The 14791-nt window shown below is 42.7% G+C and overlaps 1 protein-coding gene across 1 annotated transcript in view; it reads left to right on the top strand.

The window, feature by feature from the left end:
• Positions 1-14791, top strand: part of LOC307247304 (peroxisomal acyl-coenzyme A oxidase 3-like) — a 60505-nt gene that overhangs the window by 35662 nt on the left and 10052 nt on the right. Inside the window, exons 14-18 of the mRNA XM_080023438.1 lie at positions 1505-1618; positions 2327-2442; positions 3997-4171; positions 8738-8805; positions 8932-9018. Coding sequence (XP_079879564.1) covers positions 1505-1618; positions 2327-2442; positions 3997-4171; positions 8738-8805; positions 8932-9018 — 560 coding nt within the window. The remainder of the gene's footprint in view (positions 1-1504; positions 1619-2326; positions 2443-3996; positions 4172-8737; positions 8806-8931; positions 9019-14791) is intronic.

Genomic DNA, 14791 nt, shown 5'->3' on the forward strand with positions numbered 1-14791 from the left:
GTTTGAGCACCTGAGACACCACTCGGGTAGTATAGGGAGAGGGTGGATGCCGCCAGCGTTTCCCATAAAGTCCTCGTAACTCTCCTTAGCTCTCACGGCCGCAGACAGGTAATATGCTTGTCCTGCCTAAAAGCGTGGGAGAACAGCGTTGATAGTCCATCACACGGTTCCTTATCTCACTCAGACGGAAGGGTGGGAGGGCGTGCTTATCAGCAGAGATTCTGTTTGCGAGACCTGCATAGTTTTCCAACTTCCTGAGTTTCTCATCTGTCTATACCGTCAGGATCTCAAGCGCTAGAAGCCCTCCCCGTGGGAATCAGCATAGAAATGCGCGCGGGGGGCTGTTGATGTCGCAGGAGTGGGTAGCCCCGTTTGGGTCTAGCGGGGCAGCCAACTTGGAGAACTGGCCCAAGTACCTCTATTTATCACATCGCCACTTCCTTTTTCTGTAAAGGAAGAGGCGGTAATGTCACAGGGCAAGCAGTAAGCCGCACAGCAGAATCAGTGACTGCTGTGAAGACCCCCGGTGGCTTGAAGGGGATGCTCTTCCTCACTGCTGATGAGCGAATGAGCCTGTGGAGTTGTCGCGGAGCAGTTAAAGCGGGGCCACACTGACCTCTAACGCCAGGGAGATTACAGAGGCTCTGGGTGAACCCACCTTCTCATACTCATCCATGGTGTACTCCATCTGGGTTATGATGGATGAGCCGGTGGGGGTTTCACCTCGTGGAGGATGAACAGAAGGGCGGAGCAGATCCTGCTCCGGCTCCTCATCCCCTGCTCAGTACAAGGCAAGAGCCTCCTCCTGTGGAACGCTGTCATTGAAGTACAAGTGAGTGAGACGGTGGTCTCGTTGACCCTGCGGCAAGGCTGCGCACGATGTGTAGACCGCCGGATCTCCGGCTCCCTGTTTGGCGTGGAGGGAGCCCAGGCACTCGCAGCAGCGGATGTGCTGGTCTTCTGGTGACATGTATGCTGGACAACTATCCCTCCACCCAAAGGAGCCTGGCCATGAAAAGGGCCGCTCATGGTTGAAAGCTAATCTTCGGGTACTTCTTAGCTTCGTTATTTAGCGAATGGTCACTGAGGAAAATGGGGAGGATAACTGCTGGCACAGGGCCCTTTATATACCTGCTGCTATATTTATAGCAGCAGGTCACAACTGGTAGGCTGTGACCTGCTGGGGGAAAAAAATAAAAATAAAATGGCAGGGCGAGCACATGTGCTGCAGAAGCAAATAAGGACAAAGCTAGAGGGCAGAGCCTATCTGAAATAGAACAATGCGTTGAGTTTCACAGGTGGCGCACAGCTGATAGTCACTGCGCCCAGTGGTGTTTAACAGACAACACGCAAATACATTCAATGTATTTGGGAAAGAAAACATTTTATGCTTTCATTATTCTTGTAATTTACACTGATCCAGATGTTTTTTGGATGTATCTATGGATGTAATGCATCCACCTCAGTGGGGTCTCCATAAGAAATTGTGCATCTCCGGTTGTAGATGGAGTTCCCATCAGGTCTCCGATGCAATCTGTGAATTTCTTGGACGATTACGACAGGATCATGAAGAACAGACTCACGGCGGTCACCATCGATGAGTTTCAGGACTCGGCTGGTAAGGCGCACTGCAAATATTCCACATACACAACGATGTAGTGTTTTTTTTTTTGTTTTGGCTTATCTGCCTAATAACAACTCAGTGTATACAACCTTTTTGAACCCTCCCCCAGAACTGATTCCCTGATTGTATGTGTATATACTGTATATGTATGTATGTAGGTATGTGTGTGTGTGTGTGTGTGTGTGTGTGTGTGTGTGTGTGTGTGTGTGTGTGTGTGTGTGTGTGTGTGTGTGTGTGTGTGTGTGTGTGTGTACAGTATATATAACTCCATTAACAGTATGTTGCGATGTCACAAGAAGGTCCATAGAGGGATGGCACATTCTCCTCCTGCTAGTTGTGCAACTACAAAACAACATTTATTCGCTATACTGGACTCCAAGAGCAGGGAAAGGGAGAACTGTTTTGAGTTTTTGTTGGAGAAAGAGACACCCACCCTTTAGTTTTATTATTACTAATCTCTACTAAAGGTGAAGTCCTTCAATTTTGAGTTTGCTTCATTTTGATAGTTGGAATACCTGTAAGAGAAATAAACTGACTTTTTTTTCCCTCTGAACCTTCATTTTGCCTCCTCTTTGCTGTACCCACTTTACAGAAGACAATCCTAGCAGTTTTCCATAGAGGGGCAACAGCCAGCCATGTGCCTGTTAGCATCTTTCTATTCTGTCCCAACCAAATTTTCATCTACGTCTTTTTCTCTGTTAGTGCCATTGGCGGCCTTTAAGTGGCTGGTGTGCTTCCTCCTGGATAAGAGCCGGAAGACATTGGCCAAGATGAAGGCTTCTGGAAAGGATGACTTTGAAGTACACAATGAAAGCCAGGTAAATCACATACAAACGCAGACTCAGAAATGACACGGACTCGTAGATGGGGATGTTTAGATGACTTTTTGACTATTGATCACACTGGAAAAAACATTGTTATCGAAACCATAACAATTTCAGAAGCTAACATGTCTCTCTATGGTTATCAACCTTGTGTATGAAAATGTTATGAATGTGAATGAACATGAATATGTTGTGTGTGCCCTTTTGAAAACTTCTCTCGCATTCTAACTGTTGTTAGTGTAACTGGCTGACGTGTGAGGCCAAATGGCAGTGGCTTAACACCAACAATATGGTTGTATGTGCAGTCTTATGACAACCGTTGTGCCTCAGCATCTGTAAGCCTAAGTCTGGGTAAAAAAAAAGAATTCTAAGCAGCCAATCTTAGCTAAGTTTTGATCTGCCCCCAAAGTTAAAAACACTGTTCAGCTCACCCTGAAGCAATTCACAGTTACCTGCTTTTGCATTTCAGTTTTGTGGGGATAGGGCATTGTTTTCAGAGATACAGTTCATCCAATGGCATCAAAAGAAGATCCACCTTCACCTTACATCAAGCACCCGATCTAAACCTTCCCTACCCCTCATCTCAGATCCTTCTGGAAGGAAGCCCTTGCAAGTTTGCAGTGGAAAGGTTTCCCGCCCTGTGGGGCTATAGTACCGAAAAGAAACTCCTTTGCGAGTGACAAGCTGGAGCTTACAGATGAGAATTGTATTTCTCATCTGCATTGTATTTCTGCAGTGGCTAATCAACACGGTGTTCACCTTTTACAGAAACTTTTGTCAAAGAAAATTGGTGTCCGGACAGGGTGTTTTAACTTGTCTTCCCAATGGCTACAGGAAAAGGTTGATTTATCAGTGTTGACTGAGTTTGTGTTCGGTATTAGACAAGGAGTAAATCTTGGATCCCAGCGGCCCTATTCTAAAAGTGTTTTAAGTCCCTGGCAATTGACGGAAAGTCGTGTCACATTTCGATGAGCATGTTATTGTTATGGTTTCGCTGGTTAGGTTGTTTCCAGTAGGAACACATTCCACGTAAAGCATGCTAACAGAGCCCCGACCCCAGCACCATGATTGGTCGAAACATATAGGAAACGAAAGAAAGTGAAATGCCCCATTTACACGAATTGATTTGTGAGACTACCCTAACCCGAACCCTTAATAATTGTAAAATCTTAAATTGGGACGTATGACTCACTTACCAGGACATTCCTACTGACAGCAAAGTGCACTCACTTTTCTGAGAACTTGATACTATCGCATAGTGCAGTAAAAAGTATTTCCCCACTTCCTGCTTACCTCCAATATACCTCTATTACAAAGGGAACTTGAGTAAACAGATTCCAATTATTATTTCATTTGTTTAATGAGATAGTTACGAAAGTTATCCTAGTTATTAGTTTGAACACAAAAGCTAGTCCACATCTGAATGGCTGAAAAAAAACAAAATCAAAGGAGTTGCCAAGTGTCCTGGCTTCAATCCAATTGAGATTTTGTGACAGTACCTGAAACAAGCAATCTCTCTCTCTCTCTCTCTCTCTCTCTCTCTCTCAGGTGTATAACTGCCGTTCCTTGTCCATTGCCTACATCGAGCACACTGTCCTCCAACACTTCCATGACTTCACCCACAGTCCAGGGGTACCAGTTGGACTCAGAGCAGTCCTGAAGAAGCTCTGCGCCCTCTATGGACTCTGGACCCTCAGCAACCACATGACAACACTCTATCAGGGTAAGTTCTATCACCTGACACGACATGAGATCACATCACACTACATCAACCTTGCCGAAACCATGCCAACTATCTGCTTCAGTTTCAGTGTTTAAATTTAGTCCAGTGGGGCAAACAACAATAGGTTGGCATGAGGAAGTGCCACAATTTACAGAAACCAAAAAATTGTGTCTTCTATGCCCCCTGTTAGCCCCAGGCCCCTGGCCCTGGGGTGGGAAGGGAGGTGAGGGTTCTGCGGAAGAGTAACCAAGCAGAGATCATGTGGCGAAATGGCTAACAGACAACCAACAACTAAAGGCTGCTTTATAGTTCTGCGTTGAATAGCTGCTGATGGTATGGCGTTGGTGTCTATGCCGGTGCTTGGTTTATGGTTCTGCGTTGGTGATTACGCACGTAGCCCACTGAAATGCGAGAGGGCAGTGTCGAGCCTATTTTAGCACAGACGTAATAAAAACGGAACATGCTGTCACATCCGATGTGTGCAGATATTTCACACCACAAATTATAACTAAATATAATTAGAAATATAGCCGCAAGCAGCAATTCACAGGTTCAAACCTGTTTGCGCCCAACAGAAGGAAGCAGCTCAATCGGCCAAAATTAAAGCGGTGAGCAGCAACTGGCGGGTTTGGAGTTGGGACTAGTGCAGGTTAGACTATGGAGCTAGTTGAAAATAAATGAAGCACACATAACGGTGTTTAACGGTTGTATTGCATATTCAGGGACAAAACAAAAAACAATTCAAATAAATCAAGGGGAAAAAAAACTAACAAAGAAAATATAAGGAATAAGGCTTCTCAAAACAGGAAGGTTGTGGTATTACAAGCTAAGGTATATTGTATGTTCAGCTTCTATCAGTTATAACAATTCTCTTGAAGGTACACTTGTAAAATATCACAGCACCCAATACTCAATCAGTCCATCAATTGATATATTTAAATTCCTCTCAATCAGTGATTTCGGTTAGATAAATCCATCAATACCGACATTACCATAATTGCACAATCCCATTCAATTCTTCAGTTCAATACACTTAGTGTTTTACGTGACTATAGTGTAAGTCACTTAAAAGTGATCACAGCGCAGACATTTGTTTCCAGAGTGGCAGTCCCATTAAAGTTGAATTCATTATTTTAAAGTGCAAAAGTTGGTTTTAGTAATTGTCAGTAATGTCAGTAATTGCACAGTCCCATACAAGTTCTTAGCTCACTGTAAAGTGAATATGTGACCCACCGCATACTTTAGGGTCATTTGGCACCTTTTGACTTTTTTTGCATCATTTGAAAGAGGAGAGCTTCCAAACAAGGTGTCACTTGTGCAGATCAAGCAAATATTTTTAAAGCTATGACTTGTTAATGACAAGGCAGTGGCAAACCGTGTTTCTGAGATAATCACCTTAAAAGTTTCGCCGAGAGTTGGCTTCATTCACCTAGCTCACAGAATGCAAATAGGGGAGCCAAAGCCACATGGCTACTTAACATATGGGCCAATCACTGCTTTGTTCTTGTGTTTTGAGGGAACGTTGAACGTATTTTTGTTTTGAGAAAAGCTTTTATTTAACAGTAAGAATATTCATGTTTTATAAAAGTGGAATTTAGTGGTTCTTGAAAATATTCAGTTTCATAGTCACATTCAGGTTGAAATCCGCTGTTTAAAATGTTCTCCATGTCCAGAGTAATATCAGATTCCGTCTTGTTGACGGAAGTGACGGTGACGTCAGTGACACGCCCCCTCCACAACGTTGTCTCCGTGTGTGTATAAAACACGTAATATTTAAAGGCTCAACTCTATCAAAACAGTTTCACATTGTGACTTCACATCACATGGAATATGGATGATCTTCACCTTGACGGTCGCTTTAAACGATCGATCTGCGTCGTTCAGCGCTGTTCACTCGGTAAGTGAACTGCGTTTCCCTCTGTAGTCTAACGGGAATATTTAACTCCACGGTTTAACATTTTTCTACTATTTATAAATCAAACTCGGTTTTGAAAATACGTTGAGAATTAAAAAAAAATAATAATGAAACATGAATCTGGAAAAATCACATTTTCCTTCAAGAATGTTTTTTTCAACTTATTTGGGTGCTTCTGGCGATTTTTGAAATGCGCAAGATAGCGGTTTTGCTGTGGTGGGTCACATATTGTGCAGAAGGAAATGAGCCTGGAGGAGCCAGGCTTGAGGCCTGCCTACAGTTAATTGGGTGAGTCTTTTCATCAACAAGGGTTCCTTCCTTTACCTCGCCATCCATTTATTTGCTCCAGCATAAAACCTGACCTGTTTTGGTCAAACAGCCATAGATGTCTTGAGCATTAAAGTTTTCATAAACTTCTCATGTCCTATTTCCATATGCACACTCAAACTTCCATATGGAAGTTGATATGGAGTGATTTTCAAGTAATAGGTGGATAACTATAAACTATAGCAGAGTGACCCATTATTTAACCTGGGTTACACGCACTCAAAGTTCTGACGTTTGCCCCCCCCCACCCCCTTTATCGGATTTCAACGAAATTTGGTGAGTAGGTTCAGGACATAGTGTGGGAGTTCAATCAGGATAGCTTTAAGACAGCTTGAGTTATGGCCTATTTCCTGCTAAGCCGCACCCTGTGCAAATATATTTTGATTGATAATGTTTTTCGATCGATCTTGCTCATTTATAATAGTTGTATCTATCAATCCTACAATGTTGTATACCAAATTCTGGTGTTGATACAGTCAAAAACAAAATGCCTCTTGTACCATTAAAGTCTGTCATGATGGATTTTTTGCTAATTTACATAAACTGAAAAAGATATTTGGATTTTGACTATATCAACACCAAATTTGGTATACAGCACAGTGGGATTGAGATACACATTTCTATTAGAAATGAGAAAGCTCGGTCCAAAAACCTGGCCACCCTCCACCAAAAAAGATGTGTACGCCCACATGCACGAATCAATATGGCAGCTCAGATTTTGGTTAATCCTTGACCTCAGAGCGTGTGCACCAAATTTGGTGGTGGGCATTTGTCGTGCCCCCTATGGGTCAGGCTCAAAATGTTTTGCTAAACCTATTCCCAATCACGGACTGAAGATATCTACCAAGATTTCTGATGATTGGGGAAATGGTTAATGAGTTATGGCCAATTGTCTGCTAAGCCCCACCTTTCCCAACGTTTTTTTGGTTGATGATCTTGCACATTTCTAATAGAAATGTGCATCTCAGAGCTGCAATGCTGTATACCAAATTTGGTGTTGATACAGTCAAAATGTAGATGTGACGTTACTGTTTTTCACATGATGTAAATTGGCAAAAAATCCATCATTACGGACTTTAATGGTCCAAGAGGCTTTTTTGGAGAGCACATTGAGCTGGACCCTTGTGTTTCAAATCAATCATAGTCGCAGTGTGAGGGGCGTGGCCTTTCCAAAATTGTGCTTTTGATCCTTAATTACCGTGTCACCATCTGGCCAGTTGGTATATTGAGAAAAGAACATGTGAGAAATGTTTCTTGGGAAGTATTTGCACGTCATTTCCAGTTATTTGGCCAAGTTTCATGGTTCTAGCTAATTCCAGATCACAGCAATTTGAGACGCGGCATAAGTGAACAAAGGATAATAAACCGGCAGAAAAACAAGACACCCACAGTGTACTTATGGTGGCTATTTCAGGCAGAACTATAAAGCAGCCCCCAGCCTGTGGTTTGTTTAATGGAGAGTGAAGACAAGTTAATATCAATTAAATATTCAGCTGAACCAAAGTAATCCAAGGAAAGTGGTGTACAACAAATCCTGTTGTTGTTTCAATATTGGAGGGAATGTTGAAAAGTGCAGAGTCGTGAAAGCATCAAAACATTTAGAGAGTGGTGTAGGTAACACGGATTGATATACTAAGAAACACCAGGAAATGGCCTGAGCTTGTGTGGTGGCCTCAGTGGAAGGAAGGGGGCCAAAATAATTTTATAGAATTTTTAGAATTACATTTTAGAATACAACATTTGCTACGATTCTATGACTTGAATGCGGTTTCATTGCCGTGCACAAACGCCAAAGGGCACTCGTGTCTCGTTTTGACAAAATTGTATTATTTATTTGAGAAACACTGTCCCTTTCCAAAAGCACATACTGTACGTTTGTTCTAGGAAGAACAAACTTGTAAGGTTTCCCAAAACTGAATGCTGGGATAACTAAGCACTCAAGTCTATTCATGAATGGCTCCCTCGTATTTTGGGCAGAGCAGCAACAAATCGGGGCGTTCGAGGCATAAATTGGATTTGGGCAAATTTCAGTTCGAAACAGTACTTAGGCCGCGAAAAATCTTGTCAACCATATCCACAAGAAAGCACAGACATGTGATGATATTGATGGTCAGTCACACTGACACTGTTTTAATTGGATAATAGATACATACTTAATGGGACAATCTTTAAACCAGTGACCAATAAAATAATGATATTCATTTTAGTGATAATAATAATTTTGCTTGTTTGAAAAATCACACTTTATCTGTAAATGTACTATTCTCCTTAACTTAACATCTCGCAAGCAAGTCATTTCTATTCTTGGCTATTGTGGCGGACAGGTGGATACTTCTATGGAAGAGAGCATGCGGAGTTGGTCCAGACAGCCATTCTCACTCTTTGCTCTCAGGTACGTGTGTGTGTGTGTGTGTGTGCGTGTGAATCAGAACAGCAAATTCATCCTGATTTGCTTCTCTAAATTAATCTGACAGTCTTCTCCTACAACAGTGTATTTTTCAATCCTCTGTCTCTGCAGTTGAAGAATGATGCTGTTGCACTGGTGGATGTTTTTGCACCCCCCGATTTCATCCTTAACTCCTCTATTGGCAAGGCCGATGGTCAGGTAAGGCCCTAAGGAGTGTTTGCGGAAACCAGGAGGACTGGTTTGCGCTCTGGGGTGTGAGTGGGTGTTGCTCTTTGTGCTCTTTGCTTCACTGTGGGTTAGGGGTTCTTCTGCAGCTGTAATGCTTTGTCTTGGGGTGTTCTTGGAGCCTTGGGATGTCTCCGGGGCAGGAGAAAGGCTTTTTTTTTTTCTGTCAGCAGGCTGGACATATAGCACAGGGTATATCTATGACATTGCATCCAAGACAGTCTCAACCTGGAAAGCCAATCTTTATTCATCAAGAGCTGCATACAATAACTCATTTGGATGACCTGTGGGATGACAAGAGCACAGCTGTTCTGTTTCTGTTGTACATTTATGACCGGCACCAATCCCCCTCTTTGGAGAAGAGTCCACCCTTGGGTGCACAGGATTGGTCCCAATTAGTTCTGGTGTATGAGTTTCGAATTATAGAATTATATACTTATTTATACTGGTGTCCCAATCCTCTCTACATATATCTGTCTGTACTTCAGACTTCTATCTCCATTCCTTCTTCCACCCCTTGTTTACGGTAGGGATCAGTCTCTAAGTTGGAAGATGACTTGCTCTGTCTGTTCCAGGAAAGCAACACGCTTACACTACTTAACACAACATACACCACAGACACTACAGACACACTCTCACACTCAAACTCTACACCCCCCCCCCCCAACACATTCATGTGGAGTCTAAACAAAGCAAAAGGCTCTGAACAATTGATGTATGGTGTGTACGATGCCAATTGATTTTAATCAGAGCTGTGAACTCATATCACCTGTAGAATGTGGTTTTAATGATCCTGATCCGTACATGGCATTCAGTACCTCGCTCTTGGCTCGAGCAAACACTCTTAACTGATTTAGGCCTATGTTCCCTATTGACACTGTCATACCTGTACTGCTCCACACTGATGCCTTGCCTTTATCTCTCATTCCATCTATTATTACTGTGCAGAAAAAATGTAGGCCTGGGCCTAATGCTGGTTGCAATTTCAGTAAATTATCTAACATCTAAGTAATAACCTTGATCCATAGAAAGTTAGACATGAATATCAAAATGGCACTTTTAAATGTAAGATCACTCACAAATAAGAGTTTTTTTAAATACATATTTATCTCTGATTTTATCTCTTAAAAAAAATCATAACTATAATAAACGAAAAGTTCTTTCAGTCAGTAAGACGGGACAAAGGGGGGGTGGTAGCTGCTATCTTCTCCAATCAGTTCTGTTTTACTGAGATTGATTTTGGAAAATCTTCATCTTTTTAATATCTTGCCATTGTGCTCAAAGCTGAATCAGATGTGCTTATTTTAACTCTATACAGACCACTTAAGCAATCCTCAGTATTTCTTCCTGAATTTTCTGAGCTTATGTCTATTACTCTTATTAGTTACCAAATAACCCTCACTGGCGATATGAATTTTGATATCAGTAATAATACTGACTCGAAGACTATGGGATTTCTGAATCTCTTAGATAGCCTAGGATTACCACAACATGTTACTGAAGCTACCTATCGACTGGTTAATGTACTTAACCTCGTAGTATCACAAGGGATAAGAATCAGTAATATTTCTGACATTACTTATCATAACTCTGTGTTCTTTGATGCTCTGTTTAATACATCTAGTTACAAAAGAGAATTTACAATTCAAAAACGGTTCTTAGGATGCCACAGCAAAACGATTTTCTGAACCTCCAGTTTTCTGAACCTACAAACTCCTTTAATCCCTATAATGTACACTGTTCGATAAATAAAATTGTTGATGGCTTAAACAGTAACTTAAGTAACGCATCGGACAGCATTCCACTATTGCAATATCACCATGGATAAATAGCACTATTCGTGAGTTTAAGAAATTGTGTAGCTGAACAGGCATGGAGAATAACTAAACTAGAGATCCACTGTAACATTTTGAAGGAGCACATTTCTACTTATGGCAATGCTGTCTGTACCGAGAGAAGAACCCACTTTTCAAAGATCATTGCAGACAATTGCAGCAATCCTCGGAAACTGTTCTCAACTACTGACCGATTATTAAATCCCACTCCAGCCTCTAACATTCTTAGCCTGGCTTCTGCCTTCAAATGTGAAGAATTTGCACAATTCTTTAACAACAAAATGAAAACGGTTTTACCTTTTAATCAACTACAATCAACGTTTTAAATGAAAACAGTATGCTAGAGAAGTTAGTCCGGTTTTAAATCTAATCTAAACTATCAAAGTACAGAGACTGCTCTAACTAAAATAGTCAGTTATCTTAGATTCAGTGCTGCTGCAAACAAGGTCTCAGTTCTTATTCACTTAGATTTGAGTACTGCATTTGACACAATTGGCCCCAGCATTCTCATCAATCGTCTAGAACAGGCCTGGCCAACCCGCGGCTCGCGAGCCTCATGCGGCTCTTTGGCTGGTTTCATGCAGCTCTTAAGGGGCTTTCACATGACAAGCGTCAAAAACGCAGAAAAAAAAAAAGCGCAGCCATTCATTCCCTATTATGATTATAAAATCGCTACGATGTATCACTCGTTTTCCACCGCGGATCACTTCCTCATTTACTCAAAGCGGACAGCAGCAGGAGTCATGTCCCATTAACGCCTGTTTTATTAGTCCTAATGCCGCGTTTACACCAAAAGCGCCGGGGCGGCGCGCCTCCATACAAAGTCAACGTAAAGACGCATTCCAGGCGACTGGAATGCGTCTAACACGGCATTAGGACTAATAAATCACCAAATAAGATTCTAAAAGCTTTGGAAGTTTATTTTCAACACTATTGACATGGTTAGTAGTCAACATATAAGATGGATCGGCCGGTGAATTGCGTTGCGTATACGACATCCCCGATGGAGAACTGTGAAGGCTGGAGGGGTGTGTGTGTGTGTGTGTGTGTGTGTGTGTGTGTGTGTGTGTGTGTGTGTGTGTGTGTGTGTGTGTGTGTGTGTGTGTGTGTGTGTGTGTGTGTGTGTGTGTGTGTGTGTGTGTGTGTGTGTGTGTGTGTGTGTGTGTGTGTCGATGTCGCGACTCGCGAGCGACACGCGAGCTGCAGCCAGTGTTGCCAGATTGGGCCAATCTGACAACACTGATTTCTACGGTCGCAAGCGGACCACGAGATCATTTCAGTAGTAAACAATGTGTCAAGTTCGCTCTCATAATGGCAGGGAGAAAAAGCACAGCAAAACGAAAATATGAAGATGAACACAGGACGTTTTTGACAGAGTGGGAGAGTTTATATTTTTTTGTTGAACGTAATGGCAAGCCATTCTGCCTTATATGTCAGGCGTCATTAGCGCATTTCAAAACTTCAAATCTTCAGCGCCACTTCAGCTCACTCCATGCTAACATCGACCAGGAATTTCCAAAAGGGACTGAACTTCGCAAGCACAAGTTGGTCACTTTGAAAAATCAGGCAGAAAAGCAGATACAGTTTTTCCAAAAATTTACAAAGCACTCAGAGACCGTAACGCTTGCATCATATCAACTGGCTTGGAACATTGCAAAGGCTAAACAGCCATACAATGAAGGGGACTTCGTTAAAAAATGCCTCAGTGACGCTGTTGAAATCATGTCTCCTGAAGACCACAAACTAAAACGAAGTGTATCAGACATCCAACTGTCCCGCCACACTGTTGAACGCAGAATATCGGACATTCACACGGCTATTGAATCACAGTTGATCTGACCTTCAAGCATGTGAGTATTTTAGTGTCGCATTGGATGAGAGTTGTGACATACAAGACAAGCCTCAGTTGGCAATATTTGTACGGTCTGTGTCAAACGATTGTGTGATCAAAGAAGAACTCCTTGATATAGTGCCATTAAAAGACAGATCCCGTGGCATTGATGTGAAAGAAACAATGATGGCTGCATTTACAAAAGCAAATCTGCCCATACAGAAACTAACTGCAATAGCCACGGATGGAGCGCCAGCCATGATCGGATCTGTGAATGGGCTTGTGCGGCTGTGCAAAGCTGACCAAACATTTCCAGTGTTTTGGAATTTCCACTGCATCATCCGCAGGGAGCAACTCGTGTCTAAATCATTGAATTTAGACAACGTCATGAAGCCCGTGATGGAAATCGTCAACTACATCCGCACACATGCGCTTAACCACAGGTAATTCAGGAATCTTATCGCTGAGCTGGACCAAGGGCTTCCAGGTGACCTGCCGCTGCACTGCACTGTGAGGTGGCTGTCAAAAGGCAAGGTACTCTCTCGCTTCTTTGAGCTTTTGGATGCCGTGAAACTGTTCATGGAAGAGAAGGACAAGGACTATCCTGAGCTCTCGGACCTCGAGTGGATTATGGATCTGGCTTTTTTGGTCGACTTGCTGTGTCACTTGGACAGACTGAACCTGACCCTGCAGGGTAAGTTAACCCTGACCTGATGCAAAGTGTGTTTGCGTTTGTCAACAAACTGAAGCTGTTCAAGACGCATTTTCAAAAGGGAGATTTAACGCATTTTCCCACTCTGCTAAAAGCCAGCGGGCAAGTCACCAGCGCCGCCCTGAAAAAGAAAAGAGACAGATATGCAACACTGGTTGAAAACCTGCACGAAAGCTTTGTGACCCGGTTCCGTGATCTACAACTGAAAAGGCCACAGATTACGTTCCTCGTCGACCCATTTAATGCGGATACGGACTGTTTGAAAGCCTCGCTCGTCACAGATGAGGCTACGGCTGAGTTGGAGATGATCGATTTTTGTGAGGAGGACCGACTGAAAGCTGCTTTAAGGGAAGGGACCATTGAGTTCTGGAAAAGTGTGCCAATGGAAAAATACCCCAATGTCAAACGGGCTGCGCTTAAGATACTTTCAATGTTTGGGTCAACATACGTCTGCGAGTCTGTGTTTTCTACCCTAAAACATGTGAAATCAAAGCATCGATCTGTTCTGACTGACACCCATGTGAAAGAATTGCTTCGAGTGGCAACAACGGAATACAAGATTTGACGAGGATTCTTCAAGACAAGGAATGCCAGAAGTCCCACTAAGCAACATGCATAGTCAGAGAAAAACGCTGTTGTTAATTATTATATTTTTGTTTGTGGACTTGGTTGAACTGAGAGGTATACCGCGGAAACGCAGTACTTTCATTTAGGAGTCCTGGCTCAATGGTAGCGGCTTTGAACTCGAGATCCGATAGCGATCCTCGTAACCACACATTTTCAAAAATGTGGCTAGGGCTCCGGAACACCTAGTCCCAGGTATATGTGGATGGCCAAAGCATCGGATCGTGTATGGTAGGCAAGAGCCAAAACTGATTCTTAAAGGTTAGGGTTTAAGGGACACTATTGAATAAATTGACCCAACATGAAAAAAATACATCCTTATCATTAAACTCGAAGTCCATTTCCCCCCTCTATGAATAAATAAACAACAGTACTTTTTGAACTGAGAGTTTGTGTGTGTGAGACAGTAACTAACTGGCCTGTGGTCTTAGTAATCCATCCATCCATCCATCTTCAACCGATTATCCTTAGTCGGGTCGCGGGGGCTAGGAGTCAATTTCTGTCATTATCATGTTGGTGTGTGACATTTACAATAAATCTGGCTGAGCAGAGGTCTGTGTGTGTGTGTGTGTGTGTGTGTGTGTGTGTGTGTGTGTGTGTGTGTGTGTGTGTGTGTGTGTGTGTGTGTGTGAGAGTGTGTGTGTGTGTGTGTGTGTGTGTGTGTGTGTGTGTGTGTGTGTGTGTGTGTGTGTGTGTGTGTGTGTGTGTGTGTGTGTGTGTGTGTGTGTGTGTGTGTGTGTGTGT

This window comes from Zeus faber (assembly GCF_960531495.2).
Source record: "Zeus faber genome assembly, chromosome: 22".
NCBI classification, from domain to species: domain Eukaryota; kingdom Metazoa; phylum Chordata; class Actinopteri; order Zeiformes; family Zeidae; genus Zeus; species Zeus faber.